The sequence below is a fragment of the Branchiostoma floridae genome, chromosome 12, assembly GCF_000003815.2.
Source record: "Branchiostoma floridae strain S238N-H82 chromosome 12, Bfl_VNyyK, whole genome shotgun sequence".
In the NCBI taxonomy this organism is placed as follows: Eukaryota; Metazoa; Chordata; class Leptocardii; order Amphioxiformes; family Branchiostomatidae; genus Branchiostoma; species Branchiostoma floridae.
In genome coordinates, this window is record NC_049990.1 from 20,066,043 (window position 1) to 20,083,856 (window position 17,814).

Sequence of the window (17,814 nt, forward strand, 5' to 3'; positions counted from 1 at the left end):
GCTGTTTGAGCGGTTTGTATTTTTTAGAACAAACGTAGTGTGACGGAAGGGGGAGGGGGTGCACTGCTTTCGCAACACGTAGCATCAGATGTAACATCTGAAACTTTGACATATGGTTTGTAAAGTCTGTCATATCAAGAGATAGATTGCCTAGCAGTGCTAGCCAATGGGACATTTAAGATGTGGACTACATATACGCATTGTAATTGTTGTGTTAACTGTACCATATTGCATACATGTGCAATTGTGAAAAAAAAGAATTAAAGTCGATAAAAATTAGCAAGGAGGTAAGTCTGGTAAGTATAGTTCCACCAACCACCTAGACATGTTCTATACATTCTATACATACATACTGTGATTCGTTTTTTTTTAGATCGGGCTGGGGTCTGGTATCCAGGCTACAATAACACCAGTTTTCGTACTGCTCGAGGGGTAGTTCCAAAAAAGCCGTTAATAGTAGGGGGCCCAAACTCACAGAAATCGCCCTCTGCCCCAAGGCCTATCTACCACTCAAAAATCATGACCACAGCATGTCCAGAACACGAGATATCAAAAATTGAGGTTCTGTTGCAGTACCTTAGCAAGCCGCCAGGGGGTCCATAATCGAACTTTGTTTTCCCGACCCGTATCCACCTACCAAATATCATCAGCCGCTGATGATATTTGGTAGGTGGATACGGGTCGGTAGGTGAAAGAAGCCTTCGATAGACGCTGATGATCAGCGTCTATCGAAGGCTTCTTGAGTTATACTGTTCACAGACGTACAAGCCTTAAACATAACCTTTAAGCCATTCTGGCAAAGGTAAATATGGTAGTTTTTTTTTTATGTGCTATTGAGGTATGTCTCTCCCGAAACAAAGGGCGTCTCCGAACAGAAGCTAGGTACTACATGTACTCATTTTCACCAGAGTGAAGTGATGAAGGTCATATGAAGTGCCCATCGGCTTTCCAAAGGCAGGACATGTCAGGAGATCAGAGCCCAGCAACTCCAGGGTCTGGGCTAAACACTATATGCCATTACATTATACACTGCAGTTTTTTCTACAACCAAGTTTATCATTATTTGTATTGTGTAGGGGAATGTGAAAATTAACATTGTATATAACAAAATGTATGTTATCATAAGGTATGGCCACAGTTCTGTATATCCAACTTTCATCTCACTGTATTCTAATTTTCATTTTTCAGATTATGATGTGCTGACAGGAAGTTTCAAAGACAACAGATATTTATTGTAAGAAAAGAAGGGCTACGTCTAACAAATAGTGAGTCAATCATGTAACATGCATTTTCAAATTTATTATGTAAATGAGGATAAATGTGTGTACAATGCAAAATTCAATGTAACTCACGATGCAAGTGTACTATTATTAGATTTCAGTACAATAATAATAACCGTTACATGTATATCACATGCAGCCATCAGTAAAATCATCACATGCAGCCAAAAACTTCCACTGAACACACACACATGTCCATGTGTTACCAAGAAGGCTATATATAGTCCTTATCCCCTCTTTGGGATTACCGTGTCGTCATTTGTGTTGATTGTTGTTATTTTTTTCCCTTTGCAGTATTACTACCAAACTGAAATAGAGAATGAGGCAGCTGAAGGGCAAAGCAAAGAAAGAAACCCGCCGGGACAAGGAGGAGAGGAAACAGACATTCCATGAGGCCAGGAATCAGGTAAGATGTCACTGATCATGTCAGGTGTAGATACTGATGACAGCTGGATGTTGGATGCTTCAGCCCTTTACCAAGCTGGCCCATGGCTAGTCTGACCCGCTCGGTCCAACAACTGGGTCACCTTAGCCCAACACCCTGATCACCTAAACATATCCATAACCCTGTCCGAGTTGACCAGGGTGTTTGGCCTAGTTGACCAGAGTGTTGGGCTATCTAAACTGGGCCAAGTTTGTAAAGGGTTGAATTGTCTTGATCCCCAGATACAAAATGTAGTTACCTCCATTTGCAGGACCGGTACAATGTACTACTAGTATGTCAAGCCTATAGAATCATGCTAACAATGTTAACTACTAGTATGGCCACTTATCTATATCTATGTTGTCCGTACAGTAGTACTACATATTGTGGTTCGTTGTACTTTATTACTTTTCGTTTCAAGTTGATAAGTTTTAGGCATGGCCCAACAAAGTATTTTTGCTCATTCACCAGCTTTTTATTTTGTATTTTCATTTATCAAGTGATCAGTACTATCAGCCTTGTCTACAGGATATATTGTTGTCTGTTTAGGATGTCCCTGGTAGCATCCTCACAGTTGAGCTGGTTTCAATCATTTGGTAACAGGGAGACCGCTGTTCAAGTCAGGGAAAGGGTATTTGGTTGGAGTTGCATTTTGATTTTCCGAAGGGATATACAATGGGGTCAGTGCATGTTACAACAGCTTCTGTTACTGAGTTACTCAGATGGATACATCTTTAGTACAAAGTGAATTTACAGTGTGATGTTATTGTACTACAGTCTGTATGTCTACATCAATGAAACAACATAATGTCTAATGTACACATTGTATTCCTCAGGTGGTGACCATTGTCTTGCCAGTGCTTGGGGCGATCGTCCTGCTCATCACTCTTTTTGTCTACGTGAACACCAGGCCAAAGGCATGAGCTAGACACCATTTCTCTCCTTGCCTTGCGTGATGACCATCACACAACCACATAGGGGGAATGCTGCTTTACTACAATGTGACAAGACACTATAAGCTTAGTTTTGGTAAGCTAGAGAACATAGAAGAGTTAAGTCATTTGCAAGAAAACAGATACTAGATCGATTTTGGAATCGGTCAGACATTTCAGGCAGTGTCCACTTAAACTGACAAAAGAAAGATGCTAAATTTTTAGAACTGTCAGATGTTTTAGGTATCGTCCACTACCTTTTGTAAGTGACAATGAAGAAAGGTTACTATAGTTGATACCATTTCCAAAGTCTATCCACTTGCTTGGGTAATTGCTATCTTGTATATCTTATCACCTGGATGTTTAATATTCATTCATGAGGCCATTTACATATTAGTCAATAATGCAGAGTTCAAAGGTCATACCACCATGAGATTCTTACAAAGCATTCTGAGATTAGGAACCGGAGGAGTTTTGCTCAGAACAATCTTGCCAGCATAAACCCTATAGTATGAACTAGGGCTGGGTATCGGTACAGCGTACCGGTACAAAACCGTTTTTTCTTATTGGACCGGTCCAGAAAAACTGGACCTGAAAAAATTAGGTGGACCGGATGTTGGACCGATTAGAAAATGAACATATCATTTTATCAGGCATATTCACACGTTTTGGCGCTTGCAGTTGGAAGAAAATGATGAGAGTGAAGTAGAGTAGAGTTTAAATTATAGTAATTTCTACCAAGGTTTACAGTCAATCGTACAGGTGCAGTTAGCGTTGTAGGATTTTAAGACGCCAGTGTAAGTCTTATACTCCACCAAACGGATTTCTTTGTAGTGAAATGGACCATTGGTATGAGTCATACTGAATCAGGTCCAGGTTCAGGTCCGGACCTGGACCTGATCCTTTGGACCTGAACCGGACCTGGACCTGAATTTTCTGTACCGGTACCCAGCCCTAGTATGAACTATAACTATGTTAACATTGCTGGTAAAAGATGTTTAATACATACAACTCAAGGGTAAATTTACACATTAGTACTGTACGAAATAGAAAAAAAGCTTTATTGCTGCAATGTAACAGATTGTATTTGACTAGATTTACTTATTTGAGAGTGTCATGTACTACTAGTATGTACTAGGAAAAAATGCATTGTGCCATAGCCATGAGATTATCTACCATTTTGTGAATCCAAAGCCACACTTGAAGAGAAATATACATGTGTTGTCAGTTCAAGTACAATAAGGGTATAGCTACGTGGGTACAGTGGCATGGATTTTCAACCATATTACTACAAAAAGCTCATGAGGACAGAATGTACAGCTGTGATTTACTGTCCCTTAGTGCTGTAAAGTTTTCTACAATATACTTGTCCTATTGGACAAGTACATGTCCAAACCAACTTTTCACCTGCCAGAAATTTAAAATACATTTTTCTATATATGTACTTAGTAAGCTTTCATTTCCAGTAATAGAATTCTTTTAATACACTACCAAATATGATTTTTTTGTGTATCTTGTTTTTCTTCATCACAGAAAATTTATCTTCCAGGAAGAAAATTATTCTGTCCCCAAGAAATCTTAGAAAAACAAGCTTGTCCATGGGGCAAGCAAATTTTTGCTTGAATTTTTGAGACATTTTTGAGATTAATATTCTTACACCAAGAATACTTTACTTACATCAAGAGCAAAAATTCTTGTATTTCTTAAGAGTTATAAAAAAACAAGCATTTCTCGAATTTTTTTTCTTGCATCATGAGAAAGAAACAAGAAGATTTTGTTTAAAGATCCAAAAAATTCTTAGGTGTGAGAAAAATTTTCTTCACCAAAGAAGATTAAGAAAATTGTTCTTTGCGTGAGAATTAAGATTTTTTGATAGATTCTTGTTTTGCTTAGAATTTTATTCTACATTTTCTTCTTGCAAGAATATTTTTCTTCATATAAGAAGTGTTCATGGGGTAAGAAAAACAAGCAAAAATAATTTTTGGTAGTGTATGTGGTCTAAGTTGCTTGATGTGAAAAGCATATAACATCTCAAGTGTTACTTACTTACTCAGGCAAGTGGCGTAGGACATGCACTTGCCCAATTGGCACTTTCCCTTGTCAGGTGGACACTTTCACTCGCTAGGGAAAATCAGACTAGTGGACTTGTCCAACCCTGGCTCTTTGTTCATTAATGTTTGAACTTGGACTAAGGTTTTAGATTGGGAGGTTTGCATTATGTGTCCTATTCCAAAGACAATTCTTTCAAGCAGTAGAAAGAGCCGTACTTTAACTTTCTGCATGCTAAGGTAACCATTTGGTATTACATTTTGTATTGGTTATGGGGTTTTCAACATAGAGAAGGTTAAATGGTCATGAAACTGTTTGTAATACAGCATATTTTCACACTCTTCTGTGTATTGGTCTCAAATTATTGTTAAGGTTAAAGGAAAAGTTTCAATGCAGAGCTTGTGTGATACACTATCTATGAAGAAACTGACTCAACCTTAGCAATTGCTGCTTTATAAAATAAAAGTGATAGTACAACATGTAATGACACACCTCTGATTACTGAGTTACCATTTTGGTGAAGCACATCTTTACTAAAACCACATCATACTGTTACTAGTGCTTTACTTTAAAAAGAAGCTGATTTTATATAATGATTGATATATTTATGGTGTTTACTGGAATACATGGGTACATAAGAGCATAAACGCAGTTACAAAGACATTGGTCTTCCCCTTGACTTTGAGTCACATGGAGCCCTTCTTATCTGTCTAAGCAATGAACTCACAGATGTAGTAGATAGAGCTTGGGCATGGACCATCATTCCAGCGGTAGTCCCTAGTAGGCTTGATGTGAGCACAGTTTTCCCTTGTGCCACCGTTTGGTTCGTCAGTCGCCCATATCCCATCACCAACCAGTGAAGTACCATCATCCCAAACCCACAGCCCCTCTGCCTCTTGATCACTCAGCCCGATCCAGGTGTTTGCTCTAGTTGTAGCTCTCACGTGATTGGTCAGGAAGTCGTGTGTCTCCTGATCCTTCACTGTTGCTAGGCGACCACCCTCTCCATGACAAATGGCCCGTGCCTCGCTGTACGGTTTCTGATCAGTGGAGAAACGATAGCAGGTCCTCTGGAACCGCTGGTAGCCAACCGGACAAGCTGTTGGGGTGTGAGATGAGTGTGGGGTGTGAGATGAGAATTAATTTGTTTCCAAAACTTTACCTTACAATTTGAAACCATACACATGTCTTTCATAATGACCAACCTGATCACTAGTACTGTGGACACTCCCCCCCCCCAATTTTGTCCATACAATTTAAATTTTTATATAGCCTATATTTTTTTAATGCAAGAGCCTACAAGTTTGCGATTTTCAACTGGGCTGTCTAATGCCGACAGTTTTTGCGCTGGAACTTTAGCCCGGTGCCCATTAATCAGTACCCCCCCCCCCTCAAAAGGGTACAAGCCAGTGCCGCAAACGTGGCTCAGTTGTTAACAGATAACCAACTTTTGCAGTCTTTATTATTTTATCCATCCTTGCCTTAGGTTAAACACACAAGAGAAGAGAGTGCATTATGTATCTGCCAAGAAAAGATCATATACCTGTGTCTCTGTTTCTCTCCTCAAGTTGTGCAACTCTCTCCTTCAGACTGTCTGTGATGTTCTTCTGTTCGGCCAATAGATGTGACAAGCGACTGATCTGCATAATAGCTCCAAACTATCAGGTTCAATTGTGATGGTGCATAGGGTACGCAATATGCGATACACGGAAAGGTCAGATGCACTGTGACATGCATTGTGGCTAATATGTCAAAGTTGAAGGTCCTATAGATGAAACAAGTTGGTGGAATTCACATATCATATTGCGTACAATGCATCTCTTCTTCTTCTTCTCTTCACGTGTCTTTACTTAAATTTCTTAACCAGCCGATCAAGATTGTTTCAGATGTCTGTGATGGAATAATATACCTGGCCTGGTGTTTCAGGTGTGCCGACTGTGCAGGATGAACAACATGCACCTGGTGCACCTGGCTGTCCGTCTCTTCCAGGTAAACCTGGTTGTCCGTCCCTCCCCGGAACACCAGGTGGGCCCTGGGATCCTTGAAGGCAACCTGAGAGTAAATAGCATTTATGATTTGCTACTTTTATCATCATGTTAACACAGTAACAGAATGCAATTAAGATAACAAGAGTTTGGATATATACATATCTCTATGAAATATTCTGATTATGCAACTGACTTTCACATCTGCATAATCTATGCTTGGTTATGTTCAACTTAAACTTACACAGGTCACAATGATGACAATCCTATCATCGCTGCATGTACTTGGATTAAATATGACAGTTTCACGTTTATCATACAAATTAGGGAGTTATTATCATAATTGGTATCTGGTAATCTTCCACCTGCCACAAACTACATATGTTAAATGTATTTGAAGCCTACAATTATGGAAAACACTAAATGTAGATTTCCCTCATTAATTATGCAAATTAAGTTCAAATTTGCACTTCTTTATGTACATCTCTGCCAAAGATACCTAATAGTATGCTGGAAATTCATTGTTCCTATGTTGTGTTATGCTCCTTGGAAGAGTTTGAGAAAAATGGCCCTGCAGTCACAGAGCAAGCTGCAATGGGGCCCAAACATACATCGCTTCTTCCTTACATCACAAGTTAACCGTCACCTAAAAATCAAGACCATAGCATGTCCAGGTCAAAAGATACAGAAAAATGAAATTCTACTGCAGTACCAAGATCACACACCAGGGGCCCTAAAATGGACCTTGACCTTTGTCTTCCCAACACCTACCCACATACCAACTATAATAACAATCCATTTATAGGTTTTATGCTGACACAAACATCTGGAAACACAGACACACGGAAAACTATACCTTCATTTTTTCATTGAATTAGTTATTTGCTATTGGAAACCTCGAGTGAGAACTTACTTCCAAAAGGTAGAGTAACGCTGTTGGGGGATCTCTTGGTCCTCAGGTGGCTCACCTTTCCCTCCCCACTCTGTTTCCCGCTGTATTTGGCAGTGTTTGTGCCAGGTTCTGGGCCCTCGGGGGGCTAGCAATAAAGAGGAGGAAACGTGGTGTTTATTGTGGTGTGAAAAATGTGTTGACTAGCAGGCCTTCTGTTATAATATACCAACAAATTAAGGCTCTTGTTTGGCCGATTTGTTTCTAAATTAGACTAACTTAGACTTACGTTTGTGATACATGGAACTGTTAGGACTTAACAGCCATCTTCAAGTTGGCTCAGGTCGTATATATCCACAAATTTAGAGTCAAAGTTACCTTTAAGTTTTCAATTTCACTAGTTCATTGTCTATAAACACTCTTAATCTGCTCGAAAGGAAGAACTAAGACCTACGTATGAGATAGTGAGTGTGGTTGTCACTTTGGGCTGTTTGAGCTAGAGAGCATTTTTGCTGTTTCTGTTACAATAAACGTTCAGTTATGGACATAATGTCTTGAGATAATTTTCCCCCTGTATAAACAAATTTGAATATAGAGTTCACAACAGTTGCTTTTTTTACTATTGTACTAGTCTAGTTCTTTGTGGGACTTCCATTTGCAAATTACTGGCCATCATATGGCTTACCCATACTAAAGCCATATCTATTGTCCTACAGTGTATGACAAGGTCGTTGAGATTGATTTGTTATCATGCCAATTTTTGAATGAAAAAAAAACTCACAAAATTGCCAAACCAGCAGCACACATTTTTGTGCCCATTGTTGTCTTGTCTTTAATAGATAATACAGTAATAGGTGTCCCAGCCTACTACTAAAATTACGTGTATACACTAATTGCGTGAATTAGACCGGTATCCTTACTGACCTTGTCGTCCATGGGAGGCTGTTCATAGCTGCCCAGAACTGCTTCCATATTCTGCATTTTTGTCCCAATCTCTGATCTCAAGTCTTTCACTTCCATAATCAACAAAACCAGCGTCAACATTGTAGCAATGCTCAGAATACAGACTGCTATGCAACCAATGGTCATGAGCCACCCATACTTAAGTGCAGAATGCTTTGTAGGTAACATTTTCTCGGAATACGCCCAGTGCTCGTACTATAGCCGGCGCTCAGACACTCACTGTGCAAGTTTGCTGAATTTATGAAGTGGAAGATATTTAAGAGGGTAGACAGGTTACTGGCAGTCAGCTTGGTTACTGCCAGAGGCAGTGTTCGTCAAAGTTTGACCTCTTTTTTTGTGACTCTCAGTTAATTCTTATCATTGGATCAATGATACTGGGATTTTATGACTCCTTGGTTATATTTTCAGGTCAGTGTTTGTGGAGACTGTGTCTTTGTGTTTTAGTATAATAATCATGATAAGTAGCAATTGATCAGTTCTATTGCAATACAACATAGTTATTACACTGTTGTAATACAACAGATTGTTTTGACTAGATTTGTTTATTTTGACAGTGTCATGTAGGAAAATGAAATGTATTGTTCCAAACGTTGTCATTTGTGTATTTTATGTCCAGGAAGATCAGCATTGTACATTGTTTGTATCTCTGCTAATGGACGAATAAAGCCTCTAAAGCCAAAGGCATAAAAAATAAAGGGGTGATTATCGTGTAAGAGATTATTTTCCATTTTGTGAATCCCTAATCTGCATTTGAAGAGAAATATACATGGCTGTATAAAGTTTGTACAATTACAATGTGGGTACAGCTACATGGGTATAGCTGTATAGGGCTGCAACCATGCTACTACAAGTAGCTCTTTAGGACAGCAACAGCAGAATGTACAGGTGTGATTTCTGTAAAACGACTGCCCCTTTGCTCTCAGCCTAGGTTTGGACAAGTTTTCTAAAATTCACTTGTCCTATTGGGCAAGTACATAAAAATTACGCTTTACCAAATTAAACCAGCTCAAAATCTAAAGGACTTTTTGTATGCATGTTCACTTCTATGTATATTCACAATTATGGAATTCTTTTATTATGTGGTTTAATTTTCTGTGTTGACCTAGCTATGCTTGGTGCCATGACCGTGAAAAGTAACAAGTACATGTACATCAAAATCTCCCTCATGGAAAAATCTTACATGCCCAATCGGGCAAATGGGGTATACTGGTAGGACGTGCGCTTGATCAGCACTTTGATTTGCTTGGGAAATTGGACTAGTACAGTGGACTTGTCCAACCCTGACTTCTTTCTTTACAATTGTTTGAACTGGGACTAACGTTTGAGATTGTGACGTTTGCATTTTGTGTCCTATTCCAAAGACAATTCTTTCAAGCAGTAGAAAGAGCTGTTCTTTAACTTTCTGCAAGTATTAAAGGTTACCGTAGCCATTTGGTATTACATTTTGTATTGGTTATGGGGTTTTCAACATAGAGAAGGTTAAATGGTCATGAAACTGTTTACAATACAGCATATTTTCACACTCTTCTGTGTATTGGTCTCAAATTATTGTTAAGGTTAAAGGAAAAGTTTCAATGCAGAGCTTGTGTGATACACTATCTATGAAGAAACTGACTCAAACTTAGCTTGTAATTGCTGCTTTATAAAGTACTACCTCTGTGCCTTATAAGATACATGTACACACCTCTGATTAGAGAGAGAGAGTTACCATTTTGGTGAAGCACATCTTTACATGTTAAAAACACATCATACTGTTAACAGTTCTTTAGTTTAAATAGAGGCTGATTAAGTCTATTTGTGGTGTTTACTGGAATACATGGGTACATAAGACTAAGCATAAACGTAGTTACATCAAGACATTGGTCTTCCCCTTAAGTCACCTGGACCCCTTCTTACAAGCATCTGTCTAAGCAAGGACTTCACAGATGTAGTAGTAAGAGCTTGGGCATGTACTATCATTCCAGCGGTAGTTATGGTGTCCAGGGTAGATCTGAGCACAGTTTTCCCCTGTGCTACCGTTTGGTTCGCCTGTACCCCAGATCCCATCACCAACCAGTGAAGTACCATCATCCCAAACCCACAGCCCCTCTGTCACCTGATCACTCAGCCCGATCCAGGTGTGGTCTCTAGTTGTAGCTCTCACGTGATTGGTCAGGAAGTCGTGTGTCTCATTATTCTTCACTGTTGCTAGGTGACCGCCATCTCCATGACAAATGGCCCGTGCCTCGCTGTACGGTTTCTGATCAGTGGAGAAGCGATAACAGGTCCTCTGGAACCGCTGGTAGCCAACTGGGCAAGTGCCGGACGAGTCTGTGGGCTGAGATTCTGTGATGAGGGAAGACGTGGTTTCCATGCTTGCTAGAAGTTAAAAGAGAACTTTAGTTGGGCGCCTATGTTAAAAGTCGCAAGTCAGCGCTTACCACAAGAATAAAAAACAGTGCAGCTTTAAGTCAGTGAAGGAGGCTAAGTTGTTGAAACATAAATAACTTTTGCTACCTTAAGTATTCTATCCACCCAAACCTTCAGCAACATACAAGAGAGTGTATATTTGTATCTTCCCCCCACCCCCAAGGTTTTAGAAATGATACCTGTGTCCCTGATTCTCTCCTCAAGCTGAGCAACTCTCTCCTTCAGAATGTCTGTGATGTTCTTCTGTTCGGCCAATAGATGAGACAGGCGACTGATCTGAAAATTAGTCCCAAACTGTCAGGCTCAGTTGTATTGATGCATAGGGTAGACAACTTGAAGTTTTAGAAGTGGCTACACAAAGTTTGTTTGGTACTGTAGCGGAACGTAGGTTTTTTTAAATCTCAAGGGCATGCTGTGGTTGTGATTTTTAGTGGTAGATAGGTCTTGAAGCAGAGAGTAAGTGGTGTAGGCTGAGCCCCCTAGCGGGTTTTTGGAACTGCTTTTAAAGATAATAGCCCAAGTGATTTACAGATCGTCATTATTATATGCTTACATTTTTACACGTGACAGAAAAAGATACTCCTGGATCCGACTCCAGACAGGAGTTACAGACACCATCACAGCAGTGCTGTTACACACCGCTGAGCAGGGCACGTAGCGAGATACAGGACAATAGGTGGACGCTACTGGTCACGGAGTGGACTACCAGAGAATGGAGGAGACGCAGGGGGAGGCCCTGCACCAGGTGGAGAGACAACCTGCAGAAACATCTAGGCCCCACCTGGCCACAGACTGCAAGATTTAGAAGAGTCTGGAACAGTTCAAGGGAGGGGTTCCTTAGAGAGAGAGACAATGCCCTGCCATGAGGGGACATGTTTTTTACGGATTCCATACACTTAAGCTTAGTTACGTTACCTCAGATGTGTCCGAGTCGTTCTGAAGTCGTGCGATCTGTACCTGTTGAGCGATCAGCATCGCCTGGATGTCCGCGAGCTGCTGTAATACCCAGAGATTCGACAAGGATTAGTTATGGGTAGGGTCTTCTTCAGTTGAAATTCTCCAAGCAGAGGTTACGGTCGGGGGACTCAGGTAGTGAACGCGATTTCTTTCGTCTGTGCATGGGTGGAGGTAGAAGAAAGAAATAGCGGGCACTACTAGTCCCTCCGGGGCCAATCGTACACGTAAACTCTGCTTGGAGAAGATTGATTTTGTTTGTAACACTACAGACCTAAATTGCACGAGGTGCGTTGAAAAAGTTCGGAGAGGTACGCAGTTTGACCATTGCCAATATGACAATGTTTTCTGTATACGTCACTTGCTATAATCGGCGTAACCGGTAATTAAGAATTCAAACAAGCAAGGAGGCTAGAAAGCCCATGAATTCACAGGTCTTCAAGACAAAGTCATGTTCCCCTCCCTCAGTGATATTCTTTGTTTATCCCAGGAAATCAAGTCACCAACATTCTACGGAAGCACGTCCTTAAAACTGTTTTGCAAAATCCAAAGTGATAGATCCATAGCGATGTCATGCTCGACTAGAAATACTTCTAGTTCTTACTTTTGCGTAATTTCCTATACATGGAATATCGTAAAGTCTACTACAGACAATACAGAAATACATTTTACTGGTTTGGGTGTTGTGCAAACCTATAATTCAACTTGATCACAAGGCCAAGGATTTGCAAGACGACCTTACTAAGATGGCTGACATACCCCGTCAAAGTTACAAGACTGGCCTGCAACGTTCACCACCGGATTGCAGATACATTTCTCTTCCGGGCTCCGGCAATCAAATGTTGGTTGTCCCGTGCACTCCATGGCAAGAAGTACCAGGCCCATATAAATTAGATACATTGTTGAAATTCTACACTGCACACCCGTACAACAGCCTTAGAATCCAGAAACTTGAAGGAAGAAGTTAGTTGGCACAGTTTTAGTTCCGTGTTGATCTGAATGTTTGTGCCTTGCCTGTAGCGTAGGTCAAGTTTCTGCTTCAGCCAATGGGCAACCGTGTTCACTAAATTTGCATACATTTTCAAGTTGCGTCAGCGTCAGGTAACCAGTCAAACGTGATTGTTTGGGGTTTGTGAATCCCCTCGCTTCCCAATTGTCAACATCGAGGTTGTTTTGTGTTTTTACCAACTAGTAGCTAGACATAACTTGTGCTCTCTTGTTTAATAGACGTACCCAAATGCGAACTTTCAAAAATCAGTAATTTTTGACAATTTACAATTGCAGATCCAGGGGGTTGTCTAAAAGCTCCACACAAGGTACTCCTCAGTCCCAAAACAGCCAATAGATGTAATTAGTGCTGATAACTATCTGTGAGTCATGTTTGGACACGACATAACACCGTCAGCTGAGACCAAATTTCTTTCAGATAATACACTCGTGAAGAAGTCCCAAAATCCCTTAGGACAGAATGGACAGATGTGATTTCTGTAAAACTGTCTTTTTGCTCTCAAGGTGGGACAAGCTTGATAAAATCACTTGTCCCATTGGGCAAGTACATAAAAACCTCCTCGAAATTGAGATGACATTTCTTTATTATATTTCAGCCATACCAAAGGTATGGTGAAATATGTTGTATTCGTAATGTTTCTTTCTTTCTTTCTTTCTTTCTTTCTTTCTTTCTTTCTTTCTCCTGTCAAATCTTCAGAACACGGTATCTCCCTTGTTCCTCAACCGAATGACTTGAAATTTGGCACAAGGGTAGAGTGGGCCAATACCGTCGGATGTTTTTTTTTTTCATTTTTTCCATATCTGTCTCTTAAATGATTTATTAAGTTTTTTTTTGGTCATCTTAAGACCAAAACTGTATATTTGGGCCCCCTGTACCCTGGTATTATAACCGAATGAGCTGAAATTTGGTACAGATGTGCCTTGATAAGTCCCCCATATGGATTCAATATCAGTTTTGGTGTACAGTATAACGAAATACTTATTTATGCGATTTTTTGGTCATTTTTTACCAAAAAAGGACACTTTTGGCTCCTGTACCTTGGTTTTAGAACCGGATGACCTGAAATTTAGTATAGGAGTGCCCTAGACATATGCGCACAGGGATTCAATAACACTTGAGGCATACGGTACAATAAAATGTTCAATTGTGCGATTATTTGGCCATTTTATGACCAAAAAGTACACTTTTGTGCTCTGGTTTTAAAACCAAATGACCTAAATTTTGGTAAAAGGGTGCACTAGATATTTATTCAAATGACACATGTATAATTTTTGTCATAGACTACGTCAAAATGATATATTTGGGGATTTTTTTGTCATTTTCCAATAGCCAGAGGGGTCAATGACCTTAAGGTCGTTGACCCCCAGCTGCAGATTGCACCTACTGGCATATATGTCTATTTAATCTAATTAGATAGGTAACCAATCACTTAGCCTGAATCTATATCCTAAAGAGGGGGGGGGGCAGCCAATCAGCGAGCCCGGTGTTATCTGGAAGAGTCCATTCTTACACGGAGGGGTTCATTTTTTTTAAATTCATCATTGGACTGGTGAAGTCTTTCAGTGGATGCATTTTTGGACAGGTCTATTTTGCAATTTTACAGAATGTGTGCTGGAAGAGTCTATTCTCGCACGGAGGGGGGATTTTTCAAAATTCATATTTTGGACTTTGGTGACTTCTAGTTTGTCAAAGTCTTTCAGTAGGGTTATTTTTGGACTGGTCTAATTTGCAATTTTACATGGGTGTTCTGGAAGAGTCCATTCTTGCATAGAGGGGGCTTTTTTTTTAAATCCATTTTTTGGACTTCAGTGATTATGTCAAAGTCCTATTTTAGCGGATGTATTTTTGGACTGCTCTACTTTACATGGAAGAGTCCATTTTTTGCACACAGAAGGGGGATTTTTCAAATTCAGTTTTGAACGGGTGATGATTCAAAATTCAATTTTAGTGGAAGTGTTTTTAGACTGGTCTATTATATGTCCTTTTTATGCACTGGGACCTTTTTTGCTAAATTCAATTTTGGATTTGGTTTCTTATTCAAAAGGCCAAGGTTTCAGTGGGAGTATTTCTGGACTGGTCTATTGTGCAAATTCACATAGGGTGCACTGGAGTCCATTCTTGAACGGGGGAATTTTGTAAGACTCATTTTTGGGTAAAACCGTCATTAGTATAAGTGATTTTTCAAATGGGTGATTTTGAAATAGCCTATTGTTGCATGGGGAGGGAGATGGCTGAAATATGCTGTATTTGCTCTCAAGCAAATGTCGGCCTTTCTAGTGTATATTTACTTCTATGTATGTTCACAATTGAGTTTTTGCCACGACCGTGAAAAGTATATTCATATCAAAATCTCCTTCATGGAAAAATCTTACTTGTCCGATCAAGCAAATGGGGTATACCAGTAGGACATACGCTTGTCTAATCGGCACTTTTACTTGCTAGGGGAAATTCGACTAGTAGACTTGTCCAACCCTGGCTATTCTTTCTTCACAATTGCTTGAACTGGGACTAAGGTTTGAGATTATGAGGTTTGCATTTTGTGTCCTATCTCAGAGACAATTTTTCCAGCAGTACGAATAGCTGTTCTTTAATCTTCTGCATGTTATTTGTACCACATTTGTATGGGTTATGAGGTTAAGAAGAGAGAGAAATTAAATGTTCATGAGGCTATTTCTAAATACAGCTTATTTACACAGTCACACTCTTCTGCCGTTGGTCTCGAATTATTGTTACTATAGTTAATTGTTAAATGGATATAGGAAAATTTTTAATGCAGGGCTTGTGTGATGTACAATCGAAAAAAAACCTGACTCAACCTTAGCTTGCAATTTCTGCTTTATAAAGTGATAGTACAACATGTACTACGTCTGTACCTACATGTAAATGTAGTAAAGACGAGTAAATGATACCTTTATGCATATTATATATATATCTTTGTGAAATACATGTACACACCTCTGATTAGAGATAGAGAGAGTTACCATTTTGGTGAAGCATATCTTTACATGTGAAAAACACATCATACTGTTAACAGTGCTTTACTTTATAAAGAAGCTCATAATATAATCATACATGGGTACATAAGAGCATAAATGCATTTACATAACGACATAGATCTTCCCCTTAAGTCACTTGGCCCCCTTCTAACAATGATCTGTCTAGGCAAGTGACTCAGATGTAGTAAGTCACCTGGAGCCCTTCTAACAAGGATCTGTCTAAGCAATGAGCTCACAGATGTAGTAGTTAGAGCTTGGGCATGAATGATCATTCCAGCGGTAGTTCTTAGATGGGTAGATGTCGGCACAGTTTTCCCTTGTGCCACCATTTGGTTCGTATGGACCCCAGATCGCATCACCAACCAGCAAAGTACCATCATCCCAAACCCACGAACCCTCTGTCGCTTCATCAGTCAGTCCAATCCAGGTGTCTGCTCTGGTTGTAGCTCTCACGTGATTGGCCAGGAAGTTGTGGGTCTCCTGATCCTTCACTGTTGCTAGGCGACCACCCTCTCCGTGACATGTGTCCCGTGCCTTTCTGTATGGTTTTTTGTCCAGTGGAGAAACGGTAACAGGTCCTCTGGAACCGCTGGTAGCCAACCGGGCAATCTGTGGGGAAATATGGGGGATTAAAATTAAATAAAAGACAGTTTGCAACACTTCACCTTACAATTTGAAACCATACACGTCTTTCATAATATCCTGAACCTGATTACGAGTACTGGACATATCCCCTTAATTCTATCCATGTCATAGCACAAACAATCCAGCTTAATTGTTTATACTATCATTATAGCCTTTATAGCAGTCAGTGTCGACTTATATTTTTCTTTGCCGATTTACGATTTTCAACAAGGGCTATCGCTCTCTAATGCTGGGAGATGGAGTTTTCGCTCTGGGTAGGAGTCATTAGAAAACCTTAGCAAGGAGCCTATGTTAAAAATCGCAAAACAACCCCCCCCCCCGAAAAAATGATATTAAAAATGATACCTGTGTCCTTGATCCTCTCTTCAAGCTGTACAACTCGCTTCACCAATCCATCTGTGATGATCTTCAGTTCAGCCAAAAAGTGAGACAGACGATGGATCTGCAAAATAGTTCCAAACTGTCAGGTTCGACTGTAATGATACATAAGGTAGGCAACAAAGAACATGGCGCATTTCAGAATCTAACAGAAGATCTAACAAATCTTCCCAGGAAGTAACAACCCATGGTGCAATCAACGCTATTAAACTTTAACAATCAATAACTTGAGGATACCATTCTTGTTGCACATTGTTTAAATTTCATTTCCTACAATGTTGAAAGACTATACTGTGCCCACGCATTTAAACCTTCGTCAAGAAGGTTATGTTTGCGGTAGAGCGCGCGCTCGTGTGTTTGTGTTAATGCTCGAGCGGAACTTACGGTTTTATTTCTCGAGGCCATTACCATGTATATCCAAATTTCGTTACAATGTGATGATCACTTTTCCTGCAGTATACGTTTAAAGTCATGTAATTCCCCTGTCACATTTAGCGAAAATCGATCGGTCGACGATTCTGCGGCAATCGTCCGAACCTCGCTTATGATAATAACTCTGTTGCACAACAATTATACAAGGTACAAAGTGTGGCTTATATGCGACAGGGACACGTGCAAGAGGCTACTTTTCTAACTATGACGATCTTTTGGAGGACGTTACAGAGCGCGCGGGAGTTCCAGTAACCTGGCACTCTTCCTTACAGTTGACCGTTGCCCTTAGCAACCGAACATCGTGTTTGGCGTTTCCTACACGTGAATGTCGTACAGCAATCATGATCAACTACGAATGATACAAAATATAAATTTTACTGGTTCTCACGGTGTTGTGAAAACCTATATACATGTAACGGTTGAACTTGATCACAGAGAATTTCCAAGACGACCTAACTCTATTAAATCA

General features: G+C 40.0%; 3 protein-coding genes and 1 long non-coding RNA gene across 5 annotated transcripts; 1 reads left to right on the forward strand and 3 right to left on the reverse strand.

The window, feature by feature from the left end:
- The first annotated feature begins 1,113 nt into the window (after positions 1 to 1,113).
- LOC118428180 lies at positions 1,114 to 3,152 on the forward strand. The gene is made up of 3 exons (XR_004832619.1): positions 1,114 to 1,265; positions 1,575 to 1,686; positions 2,541 to 3,152. It is a non-coding gene; the product is annotated as an uncharacterized LOC118428180 (long non-coding RNA).
- A 2,120-nt stretch (positions 3,153 to 5,272) lies between these two features.
- On the reverse strand, positions 5,273 to 6,410 carry LOC118428156 (CD209 antigen-like protein A). The gene is made up of 2 exons (XM_035838147.1): positions 6,229 to 6,410; positions 5,273 to 5,784 (listed from the first exon to the last, which is right to left on the reverse strand). Exons 1-2 carry the CDS (start codon positions 6,329 to 6,331, stop codon positions 5,396 to 5,398), a joined length of 492 nt encoding a protein of 163 aa, XP_035694040.1. The 5' UTR covers positions 6,332 to 6,410; the 3' UTR covers positions 5,273 to 5,395.
- Positions 6,411 to 6,567: 157 nt separating this feature from the next.
- Positions 6,568 to 8,994, reverse strand: LOC118427167 (collagen alpha-1(IV) chain-like). Its single transcript, XM_035836805.1, has 3 exons — positions 8,484 to 8,994; positions 7,584 to 7,707; positions 6,568 to 6,737 (listed from the first exon to the last, which is right to left on the reverse strand). The coding sequence occupies exons 1-3, from the start codon at positions 8,688 to 8,690 to the stop codon at positions 6,568 to 6,570; spliced, it is 501 nt and encodes a 166-aa protein (XP_035692698.1). The 5' UTR covers positions 8,691 to 8,994.
- Positions 8,995 to 9,958: 964 nt separating this feature from the next.
- Positions 9,959 to 13,048, reverse strand: LOC118427715 (C-type lectin domain family 10 member A-like). Of its 2 annotated transcripts, none has more exons than XM_035837630.1 (4): positions 12,645 to 13,048; positions 11,847 to 11,924; positions 11,111 to 11,207; positions 9,959 to 10,880 (listed from the first exon to the last, which is right to left on the reverse strand). In XM_035837630.1, the coding sequence occupies exons 1-4, from the start codon at positions 12,783 to 12,785 to the stop codon at positions 10,429 to 10,431; spliced, it is 768 nt and encodes a 255-aa protein (XP_035693523.1). In that variant the 5' UTR covers positions 12,786 to 13,048; the 3' UTR covers positions 9,959 to 10,428. The 2 variants fall into 2 exon arrangements, with proteins under 2 accessions (XP_035693523.1, XP_035693522.1); XM_035837629.1 differs by having other exon boundaries at positions 11,847 to 11,927; positions 12,645 to 13,042.
- Positions 13,049 to 17,814: the final 4,766 nt, after the last annotated feature.